This window comes from Spodoptera frugiperda, chromosome 19 (genome assembly GCF_023101765.2).
Source record: "Spodoptera frugiperda isolate SF20-4 chromosome 19, AGI-APGP_CSIRO_Sfru_2.0, whole genome shotgun sequence".
NCBI lineage: Eukaryota > Metazoa > Arthropoda > Insecta > Lepidoptera > Noctuidae > Spodoptera > Spodoptera frugiperda.
In genome coordinates, this window is record NC_064230.1 from 1639220 (window position 1) to 1663611 (window position 24392).

At 41.8% G+C, this 24392-nt stretch overlaps 1 protein-coding gene and 1 long non-coding RNA gene across 2 annotated transcripts in view; one reads left to right on the forward strand and one right to left on the reverse strand.

The window, feature by feature from the left end:
- Positions 1–24392, forward strand: part of LOC118280944 (nuclear pore complex protein Nup98-Nup96) — a 67693-nt gene that overhangs the window by 19637 nt on the left and 23664 nt on the right. The window contains exons 16-37 of the mRNA XM_050700608.1: positions 1801–1955; positions 3805–3926; positions 4549–4588; positions 5013–5092; positions 5689–5856; positions 7439–7546; positions 8488–8607; positions 9141–9291; positions 10338–10552; positions 11036–11164; positions 15369–15431; positions 15878–15976; positions 16615–16755; positions 17102–17191; positions 17881–18009; positions 18408–18523; positions 19546–19710; positions 20229–20307; positions 20810–20938; positions 22253–22375; positions 22759–22936; positions 23941–24115. Coding sequence (XP_050556565.1) covers positions 1801–1955; positions 3805–3926; positions 4549–4588; positions 5013–5092; positions 5689–5856; positions 7439–7546; positions 8488–8607; positions 9141–9291; positions 10338–10552; positions 11036–11164; positions 15369–15431; positions 15878–15976; positions 16615–16755; positions 17102–17191; positions 17881–18009; positions 18408–18523; positions 19546–19710; positions 20229–20307; positions 20810–20938; positions 22253–22375; positions 22759–22936; positions 23941–24115 — 2775 coding nt within the window. The remainder of the gene's footprint in view (positions 1–1800; positions 1956–3804; positions 3927–4548; positions 4589–5012; positions 5093–5688; positions 5857–7438; positions 7547–8487; positions 8608–9140; positions 9292–10337; positions 10553–11035; positions 11165–15368; positions 15432–15877; positions 15977–16614; positions 16756–17101; positions 17192–17880; positions 18010–18407; positions 18524–19545; positions 19711–20228; positions 20308–20809; positions 20939–22252; positions 22376–22758; positions 22937–23940; positions 24116–24392) is intronic.
- LOC126911773 (uncharacterized) lies at positions 3070–19880 on the reverse strand. The gene is made up of 2 exons (XR_007706293.1): positions 19823–19880; positions 3070–3132 (listed from the first exon to the last, which is right to left on the reverse strand). It is a non-coding gene; the product is annotated as an uncharacterized LOC126911773 (long non-coding RNA).

Genomic DNA, 24392 nt, shown 5'->3' on the forward strand with positions numbered 1-24392 from the left:
ATGCTAAGGTACTAACTACTAACATGGTTTTAACAACATGGAGGGCCCTAGTCTCAATTAATTTTCAGTAAGTTTTTGTGTTTGCGCAACGGTTTCATAAGTTGCGCAATGGGTTTGAAAGATGCGCAACGATTGCGCATCGATTAAAATGTGTTATAATGGTTTGAAGGTATTGAAATCCATGTTTTATTGGTTTGCGCAATGAATTAAACATGTCGACGGTTAAAAGGAAATAGGGTTTAGCGACAAAAAATGAAATGTTCAGGAGAGCTGTCTAAACTCGTCGGTCGTCGAAAGAATAAAGATGCGAAAAATTTTACGTAGGATAGCATAATAAACAAATTTTTGACCAAAATGTCGCTTATAGGCTATTTCCTTTTAACTGTCATGTATAACGGCTTGCCAAGAGCTTAGTTTACTATGTAATAAGTACGGGGTCACGTCCCCGGTGGGACCCCGCCTGGCCCTGACCCCGCGCTCCGCCCTGCAGCATGATAAGGTACCCCCCACTCCAGTGCTGCATGCTAAGGTAAAACTAACATGGTTTTTAACAAAATGGAGGGCGAAAATCTCAACTAAGTTAGTTCTAGGACGTGTTTTTGTGTTTGCGCAACGGTTTTGAAAGATGCGCAACGGTTGCGCAACGACTAAAATGTGTATTTGTGGTGTGTGGGCGTTTAAATCAATGTTTTTTTGGTTGCGCAATGAATTAAACATTTCGACGGTTAAAAGGAAATAGGGTATGACAAAAAATGAAATGTTCAGGAGAGCCGTTTAAACTCAAAGTCGTCGAAAGAATACTAGGAAAATGTTTTTTTTGCTGTATAAACGCCAAAAATGTCATCGGCCATGAGAGTGCATTCGAAAGAGCGGAAAATTTTACGTAGGATAGTATAATAAACTCATTTTTGACTAAAATACGTTTATAATTTCCTTTTAATGTAACAGCTTGCCAAGAGCTTAGTTTACTATATAATAAGTACCGGGTCACATCCCCGGTCGGACCCCGCCTGGCCCTGACCCCGCGCTCCGCCCTGCAGCACGATAAGGTACCCCCCACCTCAGTGCTGCATGCTAACGTAAAACTAATACTAAGTTTTTAACAAAATGGAGGTGGAAAATCTCAGCTAAATTGGTTCCAAGGCATTTTTTTGTGTTTGCGCAACGTTTTACAAGTTGCGCAATGGGGTTGAAAGATGCGCAACGGTTGCGACGATTACATGTGTAATAATGATGTTGGGTGTTTTTTTAAATCAATGTGAATTTAGTTGCACAATGAATTAATTGTAGTTAGTTTTGCTTTACTAACAAAATGCATGACGCCTTTTGAATTATTGAGCTTGTCCGTATTGAGCTTGCAACGTGGGGCTAAATGATAAGTAACAGATGACAGAAGTCGCACATAGTGTTGCGTGTGTCCATGGGTGTGCCGATTACTTACCATCTGAGGGCTTAGTAAAGTTTGCTTTACGTTTAACGAATCGAAACGAGAGCGTGTTCGGCGCTCTAATTGGCTGGTTCGAATGAACCATTTACCATGTAATGCGACCTTCAAAAAGACCGGCAACGCACCTGTGATTTCTGGTGTTCGGGTTCCATGGGCGGCGTGATCACTTACCAATCTGACTCGTTTGCTCGCTTGCCACCTATTCCATAAAAAACAAAACAATCGATCAGACGCGAAACGCACTCTCGTTATACGTTAAACTAACTTGTTCTAAGTGTATTTGTAATAAGTCTGCTCGTTTACCAACCTATCCCACAAAAAAAAAATAAACTAAACAACGTATTTTTTTACAGAAATCCCTATTCGACGGCTTGGAAGAATCGGACGCTAGTTTAGAAGACAAACTGAGTCTGAAGCCGAGCCGCAAGCGTTTGGTGCTGCGCCCCAATCATAGAGCCAACGAGAGTCATCAGGACAGCGTCGATCGCAGCAATAATGATAATGCCAGGTATGTATGTCCTTAGTGGATAGTTGTACCATGGGGCGGTGCAGGTCTGGGGCCGAGTCTGGTATTACAATTGTGTCAGAATGGTCGATCACTAGCAGTGCGAGAGGGAGGAATGTAGGTTACGTATATTCCGTCCCTTTCACACTCTCAATGATCGGTCATTTCCAGGTTAGAGGTCTCGGTGTATCATTAGTGAGGTAAAAATCCCACACTCCCTAGTCTTTCTTCCAAAAAGACTAGGCGCCTATTGAAGGTTTCCCCGTCATACCCAAAAAAGGTTAGCCAACGTGAGACCACCGCTGCTCTTGATCATCATCGGTCATCGGGATAGTGTCGATGGTAGCAATAATGATAACGGCAGGTAAGGAAACGTGCTGCGGACTACCTAGCGGGTTTACCATTAGGGCTCCGGCTCGAAAAGCAGGAGTAGGAACGGGGTGGTTTTTAGTCAGTAAGAGTCTGACACTCCCTCTTGCCTCGCCAAGGCGGGATAACATTGGACTGATTTTCCACCCTCAAATGTAAAAAAAAAACAAAAAAAAAGGTATTCTTTATAAGTGACTAGGGATCTGCCGTAACAGGCGTTGCACAAGGGCTTAAGGTTGGTAGGCATTCGGTGCCAGTTTATCGGGTTTAGTGAGGTAAAAATCCCACACTCCCTAGTCTTTCTCCCCAAAAAGCTAGGCGCCTATTGAAGGTTTCCCCCCGTGACGTGTGACCACCTGTATTCTTGACGCGGGTGTATCATACTATGTGGTATTACTGCGGCTTTTTTAAAGTCTGATGCTAGCTTAGACATGGTAGTAATAGCAATAATGATAACACCAGGTAAGGAAACGTGTACATTGTGTGACCACCGTTATTCTTGACGTGGGTGTATCATACCCGACCATAGAGCCAACGAGAGTCATCAGGACAGCGTCGACCGTAGCAATAATGATAACGCCAGGTAAGGAAACGTGTACATTGTGTGACCACCGTTACTATTGACGTGGGTGTATCATACCCAACCATAGAGCCAACGAGAGTCACCAGGACAGCGTCGATCGTAGCAATAATGATAACGCCAGGTTAGTATTTTTTTTTAAATGTTAAATGGGTCGACATTTGGCCGCTATCTCGCCTGATGGTAAGTGATGATGCGGCCTACGATGGAGCACGTCTGCCCATAAGCAACCTATTCACTCGGACTTTGAAGATACCCAGGTTATACCCATCAGGAAACACAGACTCCGGCAAGGAGTTCCACTCCCTAGCAGTTCGCACAAGGAAGCTTGAAGCGAAGCGCTTCGTGCGAGGGTGGGATATCTACCATGAAACGGTGACGCCTCGCCGATTGTCTTGTGGTTCGATGATGGAAAGGACTAGGGGGAATCAAGTTGTGCAATTCCCCCGCACACTCTCCGAAATGTATCCGTGTACATTGTGTGACCACCGTTACTCTTGACGTGGGTGTGTCATACCTCAACCATAGAGTACTACAGCCGCAAGTGTTTTGTACTAAGACTGAATCAGAGGGCGTATTTTAAAGTCATCCGTCAACTTAAAAAATATTCCTTTTTTTTAAACCCTTTGACTGCCACAGACGGCTATAACTGACAAACGACATGTACTTAAAAGATATATTTTCTTGTTAGCTTTGGCCGAAGAGACAGTTGACATAGTTTGTTGTTTTTCTTCTAAAAACCGCATCAAATTTCGGTCAGCTAAACGTGAGATAATCACATACATATATACAGACATACATACATACATACAAGTCAAACTAAGAACCTCTTTATTTTAGTCTAAAAACCACAGTTTCTCATAAAAATAATTATTATATCTTTCTCTTCCCCCCTCCCCCCAGGTCCATGGAGGAGCCGCCCCGCTCCAACGGCGCCCCCCACGAGACTGGCTCCGACCAGCCGAACGTCGATGAAGTGGATCGCAGACAGGACGAGTTTGGCTCCTTGAAGGACGCTGGGAGACGTGAGTATACAGTATTATGTTAGACTAGTTTCTGCACGCGGTTTCGCCCGCTATATTAATACTAGTTTCTGTCCACGGCTTTTCTCGTGTTCCAGCCTTATGTTTTTTTTAATAAAATCTCATAAATGGAAAGTCGTCAGACATTCCTAACCCGTGCAGCCAGGGAATGGAACAATCAAGGTCAATCGATTTTCAAGGTCAGAGTGAATAGGTACTTTCTAAGTCTGTGCTCCATCTTCAGCCACATCTTCGCTTCGCCGTCCTGGCAGTAAGCGGGTAGGTGGCCAAACGTGGACTTATCCACGTTTTAAAAAAACTCGTAAGATTTAAAGTGATGAACCGCTTTTGTAGAAAATTGTATGATATACAATTCTGTCCCAAAATATTTTTACGATAAAACTCGCCGTTTTCAAGAAAATTTTGAAAAACCCATAATTTTTTCCTTTGGCCTTAAATATTTAATACTTTCAGACAATAAGGTAGATGACTAATTCTTATTTTAATATCCGTCTTGTATATTATTTTAAAACATTAGACACGTATTTATTTCTTATTTTCTTACGCAAACAAATATCAAAATTTCATCATCCCTATTGTAATAATCCTTTTATTTTTGTTACAGAAGCTGATGTAAGCGCTGGCTCCGACAAGCATGGCAGTTGGTAAGTTTTTAATAATATTTTATATCCTTCCATATGAAGACTTTGGCTGCCAACAAAAATCAGTTGAAGGTTCTAGCGCCGGTCACTCTCCCCCACCCCCCCTCCCTATGACGGTTAATGTGTTAATATTGTCAAGTTACAAGATACCACGGCCTAATAGAAAACCGACGTGAAACAATGCTTGCGTTGTGTTTCGTTGTGTGAGTGAGGTTACCGGAGGCCTAATTACCTTTCCAATCTTCCCAATCCCCGATTCCCCAACAACCCTTAAATTCCTAACCCCCAAAAGGTTGGTAACGCACTTGTAACACCTCTGGTGTTTCAAGTGTCCATGGGCGGCGGCGATTGCTTACCATCAGGTGATACGTCTGCTCGTTTACCGGCTTATACCATAAAAAAATAATTGTATGTATGTTTGTTCCAGGCTGAGTGGTTCGAAGATGTGGAACGACAAGGAGCGTCCTATTGACGGAGAACCGACTCCAAGGCTGTATCCTAATATCGGTAAGTTTATGATTATTTTACTCTAATCAATAGTGTTTAAAAGTTTTACAGTGAATAAAAGTTGTTAACTAAGATAGATTTTAGGGTTTGATTCTTGAGATTGGCAAGATGCGATTGGGGATTTTAATGCCAATGCAGGTTTGCGGGTCTGCGGACGGCGAGCAAGGTTATAAACGCTTTGACTTTAAAAGAATAGCTCGCCGCTACCCCTTTTTTACACCACAACTGTGGCCCGGCCACCTGATGGTAAGTGGTTACCGTGGCCTATGAACGCTTGCAACACTTGGGGCATTACATGCGCTTTGCCGACCCTTAAGTATTTGACTGCCAATAGAAAACTGTTGAAGGCAAATCCTCCGCTAACATCGGTCACCGGTGACCATCACGGCGTTCAATGTGTTAAGAAACCTATTTACTTCCTTCTTGAAGTACCCCATATTGTAGCCTACTAGGAAAACCTCGGCATTCCACAATCGGAGGGTCCGTGGGAGGAAATTCCTCTGAAACCGAACTGTACGGGACCATTTGGACTCCAATGTGTGAGCCAAACAAAGTAGACTAACAAACTCACTAAAACTTTTTCTAACCCATTCCAGACAAAGACATCCAAGCCCAAGTAACCGAGCGTCGTGCGAGCTGGTTGACGACCAAACCGCTGCGCAAACCGCTCACCAACAACCCGGAGTCCGCCGAGCACTCCGTCAGGGAGCTGGGGGTGAGGGGGGACTCCTCGCATGATAAGGAGAATGTTGATACTCTGTCTGGTAAGTTGTTTACCTATTTGCGCAACCATTCTGGCTGATGATTTTGGCTAAAGATGGAGGTTCTCGCTAGTTCATCTCCATTCGACGCTACACCTTGGAACGATCACCTAGCCTATATTGGGAAAGATTGGGAAGGGAGGAATTGGGCCTCCGGTAACCTCACTCACACAACGAAAAACAACGCAAGCATTGTTTCACGTCGGTTTTCTGCTCGGCCGTGGTATCACTCCGGTCGAACCGGCCCAGCAGTGCCGAAGCATGGCGAGCCCACACTTATAATATAACGACCTCTACCTACCCGTTAACTTAAGAAAATACACAAAATACCACACCCCCCCCCCAACCTAATCCCTATCTACTCCTTCCTATCATAAACTTGACTTTTGACTGCACGGTTGGCACGGTAGCTGGGTAACCGGCTGCTAAATAACGTGTAGCGGGTTCGATTCCTGCACGAAGCAACTCCACAAATTGTTGTTCCGGGTCTGGGTGTCATGTGTATGTGAACTTGTATGTTTGTAAACACACACACGACACGGGAGAAAATCCTAGTGTGGGGCAAAGTTTAAAAAAAAACTTGGGTTGGCCAAAATATCATTTAAATTATAGATTTCACTCTATTTTGGACTCAATTGGTTAACCTGTACCTACTCCTTAATTTAAGAAAATACACAAAAACCACGCTACACAACCTACTAATCCCCATATACTCCTTCCTAACCTAATCTCCCCTACCTCCTCCCCCTCCCAGTGACGAACCTGGACCGCCTCCAAACGCTCCAGTTCTGCCGACACCGTTCCGGAGAGCAGGCGGGATGTTCGCGATGTGAGAAAATAGCGCATCAGATCGGAGGATTGTACGGTTAGCTTCTATAACCTATGTGTCTGTAGATTTGCTTAGGGGCCCATCCATAAATTACGTCACACGAATTTCATGATTTTTGACCCCCCCCCCGTCCTTGTCACAATTGGTCACATTTGTGAGACCACCCCCTCCCTAGTGTGACGTCACATTTTATAATTTTACATCTAGATTTTTTTGAGTTTTTAGATAATAGTTTCAAGTTCGTGTTTTAACAGTTAGATTATAATAATTGAAATGTGACGTCACGAAATTTAAGACCCCTTCCGCCCCTTGTCACATAAACTCACCCCCCTTAACGTGTGACGTAATTAATGGATGGTCCCTTACCAGAGATACACCATCAACAGCCTATAAATAGCCACAGCTGACCAAAGGCCTCTTCTCACACGGAGAAGGTTTGAGCATTAATCGCCACGCTTGCTCAATGTGGGTTGGCGATTTCAAACTTATAATTAGAAATTATTAGCCCAGGTTTCCTCGCGATGTTTTCCTTCGCCGTTTGTTGTGACTGGAAAACAAACAAACTTTCACATCTATAATATTAGTGCCACTAACATATTCTCTTATTTTTTTCTCCACAGACTAGCGAAAATGGAAATATATTTCATGTACAGAATTACAGAATTGACATCTCTACAGATTTATTATAAGTATAGATTAGTATATTAGTATGTAATAGTAAAGTTTTTTAAATTAACCTATAATTGTTTCCTTCAGTTTCAGAAGAAGAGAATGTGTCGCCGAGAGAGGCGCCCCCCCACCCCACCGGGGTGAAACTAACGCGGCCCGGGTACTATACTATACCCACCTTAGATGAGATGATCGGTAAGTTCATAATAATTAAAACAACAAATAGGTTCACCACCTCCTATTACATGAGACTTACAACATAAATTGTGAAATGTGTGTGTACATTGGCATTATGTGCCATAATGTGCACCTCTGCCTACCCCTTCGGGGATATAAGGCGGGATGTTGCGTTCATAACAATTATGTCTTTTTTATGGTATAGGAAGCAAACAAACAAACGGATCACTTGATGGTAAGCAATCAGTACCCTTAGTATGAGTTTGTTTTACGTTTAAAATAATCGAAACGAGAACGCGTTCGACACTCTGATTGGTTGGTTCATTCGCGCCGGCAAATCAGAGCGCCGAACGCGCTCTCGTTAGGTTGTCGTTCAATGTAAAGCAAACTCGTACTAAGGGTACGACGCCGCCCATGAATACCCGCAACACTAGAGTAACCACAGGTGCGTTGCCGACCTTTTAAAAAGGAATACGCTCTTTTCTTGGAGGTTTGAAGGTCGTATCGGTTCGAAAATACCGCCGACGACAGCTCATTCCACAGTTTTGCAACAACGAAAATTTCTCAGTAGTAGCACGGAGTCTGGAATTGTGCCCAGTATATGGCAATAGGCTCACCTGCCCTTATTACATGGGACTTATAACACAAACTAAATAGATTTTTAGTTTTCATACCCCGTTATCATCACTATTGTGATAAGTGGGTTGTATGTGGGGATTGTACAGTGGCATTACGTGTCGTAATGTGCATCTCTGTCTACCCACTACAAAAGGCGTTTTCAAGGACATTGTTGAGGTATACATTGTACAGTAGCATTACGTTCTGTAATGTGCACCTCTGCCTTACCCTTCGGGGATACAAAGCTTCACAATGCACTATTCAAAACTTAAATTTTATATATCGATTGTATAATAAATAGACGTTAATAATAATAAAATCCTCTTCCCCCCTCCCCGCAGCGTACATGCGTCCGGACGGTACGTGCGTGGTCCCCCACCTGACGATCGGCCGCAAGAACTACGGCAACGTTTACTACGACACGGAGATCGACGTCGCCGGCATGGACCTCGATAGTTTGGGTGAGTAGTATACATTTATATTAAGTCTTTTCTATGGTATAAGCCGGTAAACGAGCAGACGTATCACTTGATGGTAAGCAATCGCCGCCGCCCATGGACCAGAGGCGTTACAAGTGTTGCCGGGCTTTTGGGGGTTAGGAATTTACGGGTTGTTGGGGAATCGGGGATTGGGAAGATTGAGAAGGGGGGGAAATTGGGTCTCCGGTAACCTCACTCACACAACGCAAGCGTTGTTTCACGTCGGTTTTCTGCTCGGCCGTGGTATCACTCCGTGCCGAAGCATGGCGAGCCCACATTAAGTCCCTATTTATCAATTCGAAATCAGTAAATGAACATCGATAGGATCAAACTCCCATTTGTTCGTTTTGGTAAAATATACGCTGAATGGTAATTAGTGAAGAATATTTAATCAGGTACTCATGATAACAAACAACTTTCCCACAGAAACTATTTTGTATACTCATTAGTTTTATTTTTATCACAATAACTAAATTTCATTTCGCTACATACTAATTACCAAATTTCTTTTACAGTGCACTTCTTGAACAAAGAAGTGATAATCTACCCCGATGAGTCGGAGAAGCCGCCTCTAGGTGAGGGCCTGAACCGCCGCGCCATTGTCACCCTCGACCGCGTGTGGCCACGGGACAAGAGTGAGAAGAGGGCCATTACTGACCCGGAGAGGTAAGATAGTATTTTATTTCTATACTAATATACTATATATTATTTCTATACTCGGCTTCGCCCGCGTTCATGAGGGTTAAAAAAACAATTTTAACAAAAAAAGAAACCGACTTCAAATAATAAATAGGTATTCCATAACAAATTAATATGCACTAAAAAGTAAAAGAAATAATTGCGTATTTTTCAACAACTTAATAGATCAACTAACTTTACTAACTCATCACACACATTATAAAGTAAGTAGGTACAATTATTGTTATTTCTGGAGTCGGTGTCAGCCAACTAAGATAGGTTTGTTATTTACCTATTAACACAACAAAACATTACAATTCTACAGTTTTACACCAGTTGTAAGTAGGTACTTAACGTAGGTACGGGCGGAGTGGTGGCACTCCGCCCGTGCCGTGCTAGTTGTTGGCGTTTCCTAGGTCCGTGAGGGTTAAAATGTAACCTAGGGTGACTGGTAATTAGTGAACGATATTTAAACACGTGATTGTACTCATGATTACAAACAACTTTCCCGAAGAAACTTTTTTTGTAAACTCATTATTTTATACTGCCTCGTTGGCCGAGTGGTTGCAAGTGCGACTGCCAGGCAAGGGGTCTCGGGTTTGATTCCCGGGTCGGGCAAAGTATTACTGGACATTTTTTGGTTTTTCGAAAATTTCTCAGTAGTAGCACGGAGTCTGGAAATGTGTCCAGTATATGGCAATAGGCTCACCCCCTATTACATGGGACTTATAACACAAATGGTGAAGAGTGGGTGTACATTGTATAGCGGCATTACGTGCCGTAATGCGCATCTCTGCCTCCTCCTTTGGAGATAAATAGTCGTGACGTTGTTAGCTTCTGCCAGCGGCTTCGCCCGCGTTCCCGTGGAATAAAATGTGAACACTTTTTATCTCCCAAGTTAGCTCAAATACCAAATTTCATCAAAATCCGTTCAATACTTTCACCGTGATTGACTAGAAAACATCCAAACAAACAAACTTTCACATCTATAATAAATATTAGTACAACTAAACACATCTTCCTTCCCTCAACAGACTAGCGAAAATGGAATACGAATGGAAACTACGCCGTGTATGCGACAAACACAACACCAAATTCATAGAATACCGGCCCAGCTCCGGTAGTTGGGTGTTCCGCGTCGAACACTTCAGCAAGTACGGCCTGACTGATTCGGATGAGGACGATGATGTACCGGAGCTGATGAAGAGGCAGCTTGTTAATCAGGTGTTGCAGAAGACTGCTGCGAATGGTGAGTGGAACTGAGTATTTTTTTCTTGTGTTTTTTTAATGAACATAAATTCATACTTACATAACCAGGTATGAGCCTAGCTGTGTCCCATAGGGGTAGGCAGAGATAATTGAACGCCATTTGCTACAATTCTTAATTACTAACGCCCAATTACACCCCTTCCCAATCCCCGATCACCTGATGGTAAGCAATCGCCGCCGCCCATGGATACCCGAAACACCAGAGGCGCTGCCGGCCTTTTGCTTACGAGTAGCGGTTTCGATTCCCGCACGGAGCAACTCTTTGTGTGATCCACAAATTGTTAGTCTAGGTTTGTGCGTCATGTGTATGACAACTTGTATGTTTGTAAACGCACACACGACACGGGAGACAATCCTTCTATGAGATTTTCTCCTGTGAACCAATTTTGACTTGTGTTAAATTGATTGCATGAGTTTATCTTACAACTCACTCTATAACAACAAATATTTCTTTACCCGACAGCCCCCAAGCCACCAGTAGCGACCCCCTCGGTAGGACTGGGGGGTCTCGGCGCCCCCCCAATGATGCCAGAGGACAACCTATTCGCCATGCAACAAACTTCGTTGAACCTACTCAATGGCGCTGGGAAAGGTATGTATACTTAAAACAACAGCAACGGCTACGTCACGCCCTTTATCCCCGAAGGGGTAGGCAGAAGTGCACGTCACAACACGTAATGCCGCTATACAATGTACACCCACAGTTTGAAGAAGATTAAAGTCAAATGTTGTAGTGGCTCGGCTGCGGTTTGAGACGCCCCCTTCATATGTATGAGGGTGCGCACTTTTGAAACATTAACATAGAATTTTTCTTCGGTCGGTCTGTCTGTCTGTGAAGCTAGGTGCTCGTTCTAAAGTGTAGATTCGATTGAAGAAGAACGAGCGAGAAACTCTATTCGATACCGCAGGAAACCGAAGTGAAACAACACTTTTTGAGGGGAGAAAATCATCCAATGACTTCTCCCGCCTTGCGAGAGGCGTGGGGGAATACCAGACTTCTGACTAAAAACCACCCCGTTCCTACTCCTTAAAGCCGGAACCCCGGTAACCTGATACGTTGTTCGCAGCTCCGGATCGAGCATTAGCCATACTGGGCCCCATTTGTGAAGTAAAACAACACTTGCGTCGTGTTTCACCATGTGAGTGAGGCTACCGGAGGCCCAATTATTCCCAATCCTCCATTCCCCAACATCCCTTAAATTCTTAACTAAGGCTGGAAATGCACTTGTAACGCCTCTGGTGTTTCAAGTGTCCATGGGCGGCGGCGATTGCTTACCATCAGGTGATCCGTCTACTCGTTTACCCGCCTATATCAAATCAGGTTATAGATAGCCCATATTAATGAAAACAGTTTGACTTTAATCCCTAACAGGTAACGAAATGACGACATACACGTTTAATCCTACATACGGACCCCAGGCTGGGGTCTTAGCGGACCCCAGAGGGCCCATAGACCCCAGGGCCCCCAATGACCCCGAAATCCCTTCAGCACCGTACAACGAGGAGTATGTTCTACAAAAACGTGTGGCTAAAGCAATGCTCTGCACGAATATGTGCCTTATAACCGTAGTGTTAGTTGTCATTATTGTATCTTTCGTGTTTATCTTTATGTTCTTTATGTTTTTTAGGTAGTAAGTAGGTTTATGTACTTCTCTGTTTACCGCTTCTATGATTTATAGTTCCACTATTGTTAAACTTTTGTTTAAGCTACTAATCAGCACTATTGTCCCACTCATTTTTAAGGCCCATTATGGTATTTATTTATGTATGTATGTTGTATGTATTTATAGTGCTTTCATATATACAGTATTTATTTATTTTAATTTTAAGTAGGTATAAATATCTGTATGTATACCGCGGACTACCCATCTCCATGTTTTGCCTTACTGTTTATCCATCCAAAAGTTTATCTGTAGGAGATCGCTTATTAGTGATAAGACCGCCCATTGTACTATAAATTTCAATATGTTTGTCCTTAGTGTTTTCATGGTATACAATAAAGAGTTTTCTATGATATTTTTAGGATAAAAATTGTAATATTTCTTAGGATAGTGTTTAGCATACTAGTTATAATGAGTTTAATTTATATTTTAATTATATTTTGTCCTTATATTAATTTGTGTTATTGTATATGACGTATGTAAATAATGAGTCATTTATTTATTAGTATACATATTTACTATAATGATTATCATAGTAATACGTAGTTTTATAACACATACCAGTTAGTAGATACAAAATAACAGTGTTACATTACATAGTTTTAATATTATAATCATATATTTGAATTTAAAAAAAATATGAGTTAACTTATTGAGTACATTTTAATTTTAAGCTTATTTGCCCAACATTATTGTAATAAAATTACCAATAATATATTTTATGCGATGTATTAAAAAATATCAAATTAAAAAATATATAGTAAAGTCTTGTCCGTTGTACGTTAATTTCCCTGAATAAATATATACATACTTTTTTTTATGAACTTATAATTAGAAGCTCAGTTTTCCTTCCCATTTGTCAGTGGTGTCTAAATAATCTAGAAAGTATATACATATAACTCGGAAAAAGTCACATTGGTAGGTTTCGAACCTGCTCTTCATGCATGAGAAGTGGTCTTAAAATATGCATAGGAATGAATGGATTTCTTTGAAAAGGCTTAAAGATAAAATATATTAATAAAAGTTATATGAAATTCAACCTTTTTGTCAGAACTATAGTAGTTAAGGCAGTTGTCCCACCGGCAACGATGAACGAGTAACGAGTAGAGCTAGAACTAGTGAAACGAAACAAAACAAAACAAACTAGTGAAGCGAGCACTCGCCGGCAGTGTGAACAGTCAGATCAACTATTTGTATATGCATCTCTTTTGTTTACACGGAAAGTATAGTATTGTACGTTTCTTGAGCGAGAAAGTAGCCGATAGAGTCGTTCACTCGCCGTTGTTGGGACAACTGCCTTAGACTGGGGCAAGATCGGTATGATATAAATATCTACCTAAATCTTCTAAATAGGGATGATAACGGGGTATGAAAATTAAAAATCTATTTAGTCCGCCAATTAGGTAATGAAAAAATATTAGACACGTATTTTTTATACCTAATGCGCTCTAACAAGGTGCGGCTGACAGATTCAGTAACGTTTCGTATCACTCTTGAATAATATTATATAATATTTTAACTGTATCAATTCGTATTATGTTAAATCATCGGATGCGTAGTTTTAAATTAAAACCAGACCGGAATGTTCTAGTATTCAATTAAAATCTAATGAAATGAAAAATAAAGTAAAGTGTTATGCGTATAACGTAAAGCCATAGTCGAGTTTAGTGATGGGATGTACGGCTACGATGGATAGGTAGTCGATGTTTTTTTAGAATAAAAAATGAAAATCGTGCGTCGTTCAATTATCATTCTTAAAAAACCTTTAATTATGTGGGAAAATCCACTGTAGACGCGGCTCTCACTGCCCAAACCACAGTGACATTATCTGAGCAGAAATATGTAGTAGGCATTTTTCTAGACATTTCCGGCGCCATTGATAATGCGTGGTGGTACTTAATCTAACATATACAAACTAATATATCCTTGTTTTCTTCACGGATCTGTAAAACTGTAACTCTGAAACACCTCAGGGCTCGGTCATAAAATATTTATTTTGACAAGTATATACACGTAGTTAGACTGCACAACTAAATAACACACACATTTAATAAAAAAATTAAAGAGAATTAAATGTATGCTGCGAGTATCGATAGCGATAAAAAAAGATTTTTCTAATGTCCATCCCTAAAGAGAGACGTCAACGTCATACTGGCATCTGTCAGCCGCACCTTGTTATAGCGCACAGGGTATAGTTTTGTCATGTAAAGTAACAACACTTAGATAAAACAAATCAAAGTTTAGGAATGGGAGCAAATACGTCATTTCTACGTATAAAACGTACCTAGAAGTGACGTCACGCGATATTTCAAATCGATATTTCTTCGAAAGTATTTGTTACCGTAAGAAAATAAGAAATACTATATATGTCTATGTCTTATGTACATAACTGTTAGACGAGGAACTCGACTAGTTTCAAGCTATGCTAGAGGCTCATATTCATGAGCCGAACAGCGACACAACGTCTTAATGTCTTACGAAAGTTATAATAAAATGACGTCTCTGAATAGTCATTACTTGATTTCCGCCCATGGTTTTACTTGGAAATTAAAATAATCAAGTAGTCGTTTATATCTCCTCTCCTCTTATCGATCACTCCTTAGTCTCCTATCTCCCGGAGCTGCGGACTACCTAGCGGGTTTACCGGGGCTCCGGCTCGAAAAGCAGGAGTAGGAACGGGGTGGTTTTTAGTCAGTAAGAGTCTGACATTCGCTCTCGCCTTGGACGACCAAGGCGGGAGAAGTCATTGGATGATTTACCTCCCTCAAAAAAGAGTGCTTTTCCATCAAAGATGTGCTACATAGCTATGGTACGAAGATGTAGGAGCTGAGCTGTGAGACTATGTGATGTGTGTGCTTCCACTGATACTAAGCTATGTCGCTGTGCGAGGAAGATGCGCAGCTCGAGTATACAATGTATTATAAGGCCAGGTTTCCTCGCGATGTTTTCCTTCACCGTTTGTCCATGATGGAGGAGTAGGAACGGGGTGGTTTTTAGTCAGTAAGGGTCTGACACTCCCTCTCGCCTCGCCCACGGCGTTAATACGATTTCACAGATAATGTAGTAGTTGTAAAGATGCCTTTTCCAACTGAAAAATCATTATAACATTTTTTCAATTATATATTTTTGTTACAGCCTTCGAAATGGACACGACGGAAGACAACGCCGAGTCCCAGAGCTTGTATTTAGATAATAGAGGTATGTAATTTCCATTCTCATTAATCGAAGTATTTATACTGTGACTGATAAAATTAGTGAACGATATTTAAACACGTGATTGTACTCATGGTTACAAACAACTTTCCCGAAGGAACTTTTTTTGTATACTCATTAGTTTTTTTTTTATCACAATAACAAAAACACAATCACCGCCGCCCATGGACACTTGAAACACTAGAGACGTTACAAGTGCGTAGCCGGCCTTTTGGGGGTTAGGAATTTAAGGGGTGTTTGCGGAAGCGGGGATTGGGTAGGGGCCTCTGGTAACCTCACTCATACAACAAAACACAACGCTTCGATTGTTTCACGTCGGTTTTCTGTGAGGCCGTGGTATCACTCCGGTCAAACCAGACCAGCAGTGCCGAAGCATGGCTCTCCCACACTTAAATGTCTATAATAGTTAATAATATTATATTTTGTTCCAGCATTCGGTGTAAAGAGTCCTACGAGTGAACTGGCTCGATTGGAACACCGACAGAGCCACAATGTGCAGCTCATGAAGGCGTCCCTATACGCTGATACTGGTATGTATACTATTATCATCATCATTATAAGCCGCAAGACGTCCACTGTTGAACAAAAGCCCCTTAAGCCGGAATACTGAAATGCTACTCAAATTAAGGTTGTACTTAAATCTCGTGCTATCTCTGTCATTTACAAAGAATTTGTCTTAAAATTGAGTGACGTTTGAGTATTTGACCACTAGTCTTCCGCGTAGAACGGCCTTCATCCACTGGCTCCCCGCGGCTCTGACGATATCGTCAATCCACCTTCGTTACGTCTTCCGGGGTCACCACTAGATCGCTTTACTGGCCCAGCGGCCATCAGTCCTTTGAACGACGTGGCCTGCCCATTGCCACTTCTATATCTGTTACTCTTGTTCTTTGGCGAATTTTCATATTTTGGATTTTGTTGCACAAAGAAACTCCGAGCATAGCTCTCTCCATCGCTCGTTGGACTACTCTGAGTCTCTCTAAAAGGCCAGCAGTTCGTGATCAGTGTCACAGCTTAATTTATTGAGACCAAAATATGTGTTTCAATCGGCAGAATTGTTAACTTTTGGTTGAGATTCTTAAACAAAGACGCCATTAACGCTTTGTGACTTTTTTTTTTTGAAGATTCGCCAACCTATTAATCACTAATCACCACCTATAATCCCCAGAAATGGAGGACGACGCGTCAGTGTCGACCGGCGACCAGTTGGTCCCTGTATCGGCGCCACTGCTGTCCGTGCCGACACTGGCGCCCTCTGCCGTCAGGGAGGAACTACCTGTAGCTGAAGCTGAAATGGCTGTTGTTGAGGGTGAGTGATTGTAGTTTTTTTTCTTTTTATTATTTAATATATAAAATTCTCGTGTCACAGTTTTCGTTGCCATACTCCTCCGAAACGGCTTGACCGATTTTGATGAAATTTTTTGTACTTATCTGGTATCTATGAGAATCGGCCAACATCTATTTTTCATCCCCCTAAATGTTAGGGGAAAATTTAAAAAATTAGGGTTGTACTCCCTAATTTTTTTAATTTTCCGCAGACGAAGTCGCGGGCAGAAGCTAGTAATATATAAAAATCAATTACTGTTCGTTAGTCTGGCTAAAACTGTGTATGTGTAAAAAACAAATGTATCTTTATTATATTGTTTCGTCCACAGAAGTGCCGATGAAGCCTCTAATAGTGCAACCACACACGGTAGTGCTGAAGTACCACAGGAAAGTGCCGCCCTTCCGACAGACCATTGCAGGTGAGCTTAAATATTCGCCTTAAAGACTAATCATACGTAATCCGGAGTTGCGGACTACCTAGCGGGTTTACCGGGGCTCCGGCTCGAAAAGCAGGAGTAGGAACGGGGTGGTTTTTAGTCAGTAAGAGTCTGACACTCCATCTCGCCTCGCTTAAGGCGGGAGAAGTCATTGGATGATTTTCCCCCCTATTAAAATGATAAGCTTAAATAAGGACTCGCAAAGGTAGTGCTCAGATTGGGACTGATACCATGATCCTACTTTACTCATATAACCGTTAAACGAGATAACTCGACTAGTTTCAAACCACACAAGGGACTCATAGTCAATTTGAAACCAGATTTGTTTATCGTATAAGCCAGTAAACGAGCAGACAAATCACCTGATGCTAAGCAATTGCCGCCGCCCATGAGTTTCCGGCCTTTTGGGGGTTAGTAATTATAAGGTTTATTGAGGAATCGGGGATTGGGAAGAGGAGTAAATGGGCATAACGCAAGCGTTGTTTCACGTCGGTTTTCTGCTCGGCCGTGGTATCACTCCGGTCGAGCCGGCCCAGCGGTGCCGAAGCATGGCTCTCCCACACTTGTAGAGTACCTCATACCTCACGATAATTTTGTATATATGTTTGTAAACACACCCACACACACGAGTAAAGCTACATTAATTTCTGTCGCCCCCCCCCCCCCCCCAGGTCGCCTAGACGCGGCGTACATATCGGACATGTCTGTGTGTCGCGCGCGCCACTCGCGCGTCGGTTTCGGCGTCGCCGGCACCATCGCCTTCGCTACGTCCTACGACGCCGTCAACGATCTGCCTAAATGTGAGTATTTACTATTGTAATTATTATATATCTAGGAGTCACAAGGGGTCTCGGATTCAATTCCCGGGTTGGGCTAAGTATTACTGTGTTTTTTTTTGGATTTAAAAAAAAAACTTAGTTGTAGTACGGAATTGTGCTCAGTATATGGCAATAGGCTCTGATTAGTTTTTACTGGATTTTTTATTTTAATAATATTTCACGCGAAGTTGCGGATAAAAGCTAATAAGCAATTAAGCAATATTATATAAAACTGAAAAGTATGTTTGTTTGTTTGACCGCTCTAATCTCTGGATCTACTACTCCGAATTAAAAACAAAAACTTATCATATAATACACCTCTGCCTACCCCCTTTACCATACAAAACTCCACAATATTCACCCCCTGTGCCCCCCCACAGCGGCGGAGCTGTCAGAGCTGGGCCGGTACGTGCGTGGCCGAGCCAACAACGACTGGTCGGAGCCCGCGCTCGTCCGGATGGCCATCGGACAACACGATAAGGATGATGGGATGATGGTACGTAGACTTATGCCCGAATACTCAAACGCTACTCAATTTTAAGTTGTACTTAAATATCGTGCTATCTCTGTCATTTTATAAAGAATTGATAGTGACAGAACTACATTTGAGAGCGTTTGAGTATTCGGGCATCAGAGACATTTAATGGTTACTTAACTCAGTCCTTAGCAATTGTTTGATACAAAATAGTCACTAGTACGGAACTACTAGTAAGGAATAGTTTAAGTAATCATTAAATGACTCTGAGTGTGGTTGTTATTGTGTTATTTTTTTAAAAATTAAAACTGGTTTTAACATTTAATTATTATGTTATCGGCTTACTCACGTAACTGTTTGACGAGGCTCCGGCTCTCTGGTTTACCCCCTCAAAAAAAGCATGGCTTGAAGCTAGTCGAGTTCCTCGTCAAACAGTTACATGTGTAAGCCGATAACATAATAATAGGGTAGACGACTAATTTAGATTTCAATGTCCGTCTTGTAGATTATTTTAAAATATTAGACACGTATTTTTTATTTTCTTACGAAAACAAATACTTTCGAAGATATATCGATTTGAAATATCGCGTGACGTCACTTCTAGATACGTTTTATACGTAGAAATGACGTATTTGCTCCCACTCCTAAACTTTGATTCGTTTTATCTAAGTATTGTTATCTTATATGACAAAATAAAAAAATACGTGTCTAGTATTTTTTCATTACCTAACTGACGGACTAATTAGATGTTTAATTTTCATACCCCGTCATCATCCCTATTGTTAATACGCTAGTTTCCTTCAAGACAAATGCAATACTTTTTTTGAAATGTCAAAAACGATATTTTCTATGAACTTTGTATGAAATACTCTATTATGTCGTCATAAGAAGCTAGAAAACCGAAAATTAAGTAGTTCATCAAATGTATGAATGAGAGTGTGATTATTTTTGTATATTTTATTGTATTGAAAAATTGTATACATTTATTTTTTACCCAGTCATCATCCCTATTGTTAATTTCATATCTCTCTCTTTCTCAACAGGACGTACTAAAGAAGCACCTAGAAACACTACTAGACCACTCGTCTCTGTCCGAGGTAGACGCGACACAGTGCCCGCAGCTGCGACTGTCGCAATCCCCGCGCGACAGACGCGTCGTACTGTCGCAGTATCTGAAGGACTCGGCTAAACTAACGTCGCGGTATAAGGTGAGTCGTTGTTGCTCTTTTTTACATTTGATGGGTCGACGTTTGGCCGTTATCTCGCCTGATGGTAAGTGATGATGCGGCCTACGATGGAGCACGTCTGCCCATAAGTAACCTATTCACTCGGGCTTTGAAGACACCCAGGTTATACCCATCAGGAAACACAGACTACTGCAAAGAATTCCACTCCTTAGTAGTTGGTGTAAGGAAGCTTAAAGCTTTTTCTAAAATGTACTTTTTTACTCAGAAAATGCTATCGGTTTGGTTGGTTCATTGAAGCCGGTCGATAAGAGCGCCGAACGTGGTCTCGTCTTGATCTCGTTAAACGTAAAACAATCGTATTTAACCCTCAAGACCTCCCCCCAAATCATTTATCATCTCATCTACGAATCTCTTCCCCCTTTCCCTCCTCCTCAAATCCCTCTTCTCAGTCGTTATCTCCATTACTGAAGATTACGCCATGGTTGGTTTATTTGAGCTAGTAGCTTTAGTTTATTAATAATTAGTTTGTTTGTCCCCAGTTCGGAGTGTCGGGCGCTTATTGTAACGAGGTATGGCGCCTGTGTGACGCGCTGTGGGGGGCCGACTTGGATAATGATGGTATGTATGTCGTAATACTATTTAAATAAATACATAAAATGAAATATTTAAATACGATAACGATACAGGAGAAAATCCTAGTGTAGTATAAAGTATTTAAAAATAATAGTTCTGTAGGGTGCTTTTCCACTAGAAATGTGCTTTGCAACTGTGAAATTGTGTGACCGTTTCCACGGATACTAAGCGACGTAGCTGAGCGATGAAGATGCGTAGCTCGAGTATGCGATGTATCTATAGTAGGGAAGCCATCCATAGCACGCATTTTCCATAAAAAAATATCTTAGTTGAACCCGTTCCCACCTGTCCTATGTGTATCAATGAATATGATTGGTGGAAGCCGTTGCTGCAGATATGTTTAGCCACGACAACGTAGAATAGCACATCTCTGGTAGAAAAGTCTTAATCAGCTTACAACACCCACTTGAAGCGTAGCGCTGGTGAATTACCTTGTCACCCTATATTTTCCACTATTACTTATATTATATTTTATTGTTACATACAGGTGTACCCGGCACGGATCCTCTGTCGATAGTGAACAGGCACCGACAGTTCCTCGACTGGTTGAAGACTGCAGTGGCCGAGGCCACGGACGAGGACCTGGCCAAACCCACCCCTGGGGAGAAGGAGGATGGTGAGTAAATATATTATCCGATATAAAGTATGCCAAGTTATTCAGTATGTAGGTAAGAAAATATAGATTGATTTAGTATAGAGACAATGGCTATTGGTTGTCTACTGAACAGGGGCCTTAGTCTGCTATTACAATTGTGTCAGAATGGTCGATCACTGAGCAGTGCGAGAGGGACGGAACTATACAACCTTCATAGCTCCGTCCCTCTTGCACTGATCAATGATCAACCATTCTGACACAATTGTAATAGCAGACTAACCCCAGACCAATGGTATCAGTAGATGTGCCTTGGTAAAACACATAACAATAGTTATTGTCTCTATCCTGAATCAATCTTTATTTAGGTACTTACATGTATACTGAATGGATGTGCTGACTAATTGTAATGATGCAACAGTACCGCGCTTGCAATAGTGCCGAAATATCGGAAACTCATCTATATATTAATACGCGATGCAAAAACTTTGGACCTCTTTTTACGAAAATTGCGCGTACGTAGGAGCATAAAATTTGGTACACTTATAGTTTACGTGTAGGAGAAGTGCAAAACGCTAAAATGTTTTAAAATAATGCTTATAAAGTACATTAAATTAATAAATAAAACATTACACACACTACCATGCATAGTATCTGATCGTATTTGACAAAACGTCAAAATCGACAGACATTGCGATGATATTCTCACGTCTCATATGAATAGAGTTTTCCTGTTCATGATGCGCCGGAATATATATTCCGGCGCAATTTATTCATGAACATGTAATTTGAATTTTACAAAACTAATAGCAATTCGTTAAATAAAAATTATCCTTGAACGTATGTTAAGTGGTATTGTAAATTAAATCGTATATGGTCGAATTTCGACCACTAGGCGACCACTAGTAGACATAAATAAACATGGTAAATATCCCGTCTTAAGTTCTAATGTCTAAATTAGCGTCTGCCAGCAGCTTTGCCCGCATTCCCGTGGAGTATAAAGTGTTATTCCAGATCATAATCTACCCCTGTTCCAAACTTCATCTCGATCCCTTCAGCCGTTTTGACGTGAAGGAGTAACAAACATACACACAAACTTTCCCATTTATAATATTAGTAAGATTGTTATACTTTACACAGATAAATATCTTTAAAGTCAAAGCAATTTATTTTAATTAATCCTAATTTAATTAGGCACTTTTGAATAGTTAAATTGAATTGTCCGTCATTTTGTTTGTCAGTGAAACCAGGTGCTGGTTCCAAAGTATAGCTTCGAATGGAGAAGAACGAGCAAGAAACTTCATCGTAATTAATCTTTATATATGAATTGTTTCACAGAATCGGACGGACACAGCGTTCGCATATGGACGCTCCTACTGGGTGGTCGGATACTGGAGGCGTGCAAGGTGGCCAGGGAACATGGAGACCTGAATATGGCCATACTGCTGTCGCAGGCTGCCGGTAAGTTGAAATTATTATTATACCTTTAGAGAGCAGAGAATAAAGTTCCCTAAGAAAAGCAGTATCCTCCGACCAGGCGAGGTGATCGTGTCTGGTGGGCTTTCTCCCCAATTGTTTTATTAGCACGCGCGCTTAAAGTTCCAAAATACCTACCTAGTTACTAGTCTTTCGATAACGCGGGCACCTCGCTGCTAACAGCTGATCATGCGAAAGAACGCGCGCGCGAAATTTTGCTTTTTCATTGTGATAAAAATAAAACTAATGAGTATACAAAAAAAGTTTCTTTGGGAAAGTTGTTTGTAATCATGAGTACAATCACGTGTTTAAATATCGTTCACTAATTACCAGTCACCCTATATAATAATTTTAATGTCCCTCCCCAGGCGACCCATCATTCCGTTCCCTGATCAGCCGCCAACTGTCCCAGTGGCGGGAGTGTGGGGCAGAGTCCCTCATCTCTGCCCACCGCTGGGCCGCGCTACTGCTGGTCGCCGGGCTCTCTACTCCAAGGGACAAGCTCACCGAGACCGACTGGCTCCGGGCTCTACACTGTACTGCTAGGTACGTTCTTGTTTAAGTGTTTGACTGCCAATAGAAAACTGTTGAAGGCAAATCCTCCGCTAACGTCGGCGTTTGGACATGGAGAAGGGATGGATGAAATCAGTTTTACGAAAGAAGTATACAAGGCGAATATGAATGAGGGCGCCCTAGACGGACATATAGCGACCAGATTGGTGATATATTAAAGAAGGGCCAAATTAAAAGTACCCTTAACCGACGAGCATGCATGAAAAGACTGATGACTGTTGATGAAGCGAAAGAAGTGTGTAAGAATCGTAGCAATTGGCGTTCCATTGTCTCTGCCTACCCCTATGAGAGACAGGCGTGAGGTTATGTATGTATGTATGGAGAAAATCATCCAATAACTGCTCCCGCCTTGGGCGAGGCCAGACTCTTACTGACTAAAAACCACCCCGTTCCTACTCCTGCTTTTCGAACTGGAGCCCCGGTAACCTGCTAGGTAGTCCGCAGCTCAAGACCGCAATTTTTACTTCCGGACGGAAACCATACATAGCACATATCTTTCCATATAAAAAAACAAAACTTAGCTGAGTCTGTTTGCCGGGCGTCGGGGTTCACGCGACGATCTCCAGCCACCGTAAGTGCGGGTCTGCGGACGGCGAGCAAGGGTAGCTTGCCGCCCGAACAGAACCAGACCCGCACGCGCCTCAAAGAGCCATCAAACTACCACAGATGGGGCCCAGTAGAGCTAATCCCCAATCCGGAGCTGCGAACAACGTAATATGTTACCGGGGCACCAGCTTAAAGCAGCAGAAGCAGGGTGGTTGTTAGTCAGTAAGAATCTGACACTCCCTCTCGCCTCGCCCAAGGCGGGAGTACTCATTGGATAATTTACACCCTTAAAAAGCTGAGTCTGTTGCCACCAGTGCTAAGCTATGTGTACCAATGAATATGATTGGTGGAAGCCAAACACATCTACAGCAACATAGCATAGCACATCTCTGGTGGAAAAGCGCTCTAAATAACTACACTTCTATCCACAGATACCTCTGCCCTCACGTGCCGACTCTAGAGCAAGTGCTCCGTAAATACGAGGGCTTCTTCACTCCCTCCTCAGAGGACCAGGAGGCAGACCTCTCCCTCCTGGATTCGGAGGAGATGGACATGCAGCTGCCGCTACCGCCATACGTTAAGCAGTATGATGTTACCGTTGTACAAGTGAGTCAACTTTACTTTACATATGAAATAGGGTAGATGACTAATTTTTATTTTAATATAAGTTTTTAAACTGATGATCACTAACACTAGTATTAGAACTCGAAACGGGATATTTACCATATTTTTATATCAGTGATATCAGTGCCAAAATATCGGAAACTCATAGAAATAGAAAAACATGGTAAATATCCCGTTTCGAGTTCTAATACTAGTTTTATTTTAATGTCGTTCTTGTAGAACAAATACTTTCGATGATATATTGATTTGAAATATCGCT